Genomic DNA, 2,069 nt, shown 5'->3' on the forward strand with positions numbered 1-2,069 from the left:
TACCACACCCGGCTAATTTTTTTATTTATTGTAGAGATGAGGTCTCACCAAGTTTCCCAGGCAGGTCTCAAACTCGCAGGATCAGGCAATCCACTCACCTCAACCTCCCAAGGCACAGTATTACAGGCTAAGCCACCGAGCCCGGCTTGATTGCAAAATTTTAAACAAAAACATCTACACTAAAAAGTATAACGGGTATAACAGGAATGCACATCAGTTCATGACACTGTCAACATATTATGCAAAGAACATCACTCAGCAGTTGTGATCAACTAAAGCAAAATCATGATCTGACTGCAAAGAGCAGCGTAAGCATAATTCCTTTTAAGAATAAAATAGGAAAAACTTCAAAATACATTTTCTAAAATTAAAGCACAAAATAGGGCTTGACTAAAAACTCTTTTTTTAAGAAATAATTCAATATGAATTTATTTTCTAGAGTATATTTGCTACATCATTTTAAATGCAGGTCTAAGCCAGGCACAGTGGCTCACACCTGTAATCTCAGCACTTTGGGAGGCTGAGGCAACAGGATCACTTGAGTACAGAAGTTCAAGACAAGCCTGGGCAACGTAATAAGACCTTGTCTCCATTAAAAAAAAAACACAATGATTAGCGTCTGTGGTTCCAGCTACTTGGAAGGCAGAGGCGGAAGGATCGCCTGAGCCCAGCAGATCGAGGCTGCAGTGGCCGGGAGCAGCCACTGCACTCCAGTCTGGGCAACAGAGTGAGACTCTGACAAAAAAAAACAAACAGCAGGTCTATATTCAACAATATGTTCTACTACTCCAAATTTTAGGACTATATTAGTGATACAAAATAAGGTATATTTGTTCTTTGAAAATGCTTTACCTATTGCCTGCATCAGTTAGAGAGGTAATATGATACAGGAAGGAAATATTTAAGTTAAAAAAATAATAAGAGAAGGAGATCATTTTATTTATATCTATTTAGTCAAGGGATAGGAACAGGCTTTTGTCTTCTTCACAGAAATTTTAGCTCATAGCAAATCATTCAAACGGGAAATAAATGTACTAAGTACCTTTGGTGCTTCGAGTATTAAAGATGAATTTATATCATGAATTATTCTTGGAAATTCAGTCTTGCTTTCATTATTACTTGAATGTAAAACATAACAACTTTCTTCTTCTTTATCATCTTCCTAAAAATATAAACCACTTTTATAATTGAGAAAAGATCTTAGTTTCCAACTCTTTAGATTCTCATCTTTCTATTAAGATTCCCATCTTTCAATTATACAGCACAAAATTTATTCAAATTGTTCATCAGAACAAACTTTCAAAAAGAAAGTCATATTCAGGTCAGAGCTCCTCAAGTTTTAACATAAATTTTTTTTCCTTGAAGAAAAATCCCTTTCCCAGAATAGACCTTGTATATAAAGCAATCTCTGTACCAGGAATAGATTTAAGCACTTTAAATATATACAATATGTTAATTAATATATGATTATAGACTTTAATAAGTAGGTTCTCTTAATAACCTAATTTCAGCAAAGAGTAAAAGGGGCACAGTGCTTTTCCCAGCATAACATGAGGAGTCAATTACGTATCCAAAATGTGAACCCTGGCTGTGTGGCTCCATTGTCTGTGGTGGCCACGTGATCCCACCTTACATGTGATCCCACCTTACAGATGAGCAAAGTGGAGACTGGGAGACTGAATAACTGGCCCAGGACGACACAGCATTACCAACCACAGAACTCAGCAAAAACCTGCAGCTGTCTGGCTCAAGACAGTTCTTTCCGTTAGTTCTGAAGACACAATGCTGTTTTAAAAGTCATTGTATTCCTTCTCTGGGTCTGATATTCTTGAGGCATATTTGTAAAAAAGTCACATTCGTAGTCAAGCTATAACATGAAATACATTAGGTAGATATAGAATAGAAACTATACCTACATACATATAAGACAAAAAGAATTCATTCTCATAGCTGTTAAATAGTCACAGTCTTTCTGCCCCAACCTGACTTTGGATCTCTTATTCACATTCTCTAACCCAGTTCTACAGTGGATGGAATAAATGCTCAGTCAACCTTAGTTGGTTAGATAA

General features: G+C 36.3%; 1 protein-coding gene across 1 annotated transcript in view; it reads right to left on the reverse strand.

Moving 5' to 3' along the window:
- Window positions 1-2,069, reverse strand: part of PATJ (PATJ, crumbs cell polarity complex component) — a 415,643-nt gene that overhangs the window by 300,805 nt on the left and 112,769 nt on the right. Inside the window, exon 18 of the mRNA XM_021715786.1 lies at window positions 1,043-1,158. Coding sequence (XP_021571461.1) covers window positions 1,043-1,158 — 116 coding nt within the window. The remainder of the gene's footprint in view (window positions 1-1,042; window positions 1,159-2,069) is intronic.

Source organism: Carlito syrichta, unplaced genomic scaffold (assembly GCF_000164805.1).
Source record: "Carlito syrichta isolate Samal-C Ts95f unplaced genomic scaffold, Tarsius_syrichta-2.0.1 Scaffold307669, whole genome shotgun sequence".
In the NCBI taxonomy this organism is placed as follows: Eukaryota; Metazoa; Chordata; class Mammalia; order Primates; family Tarsiidae; genus Carlito; species Carlito syrichta.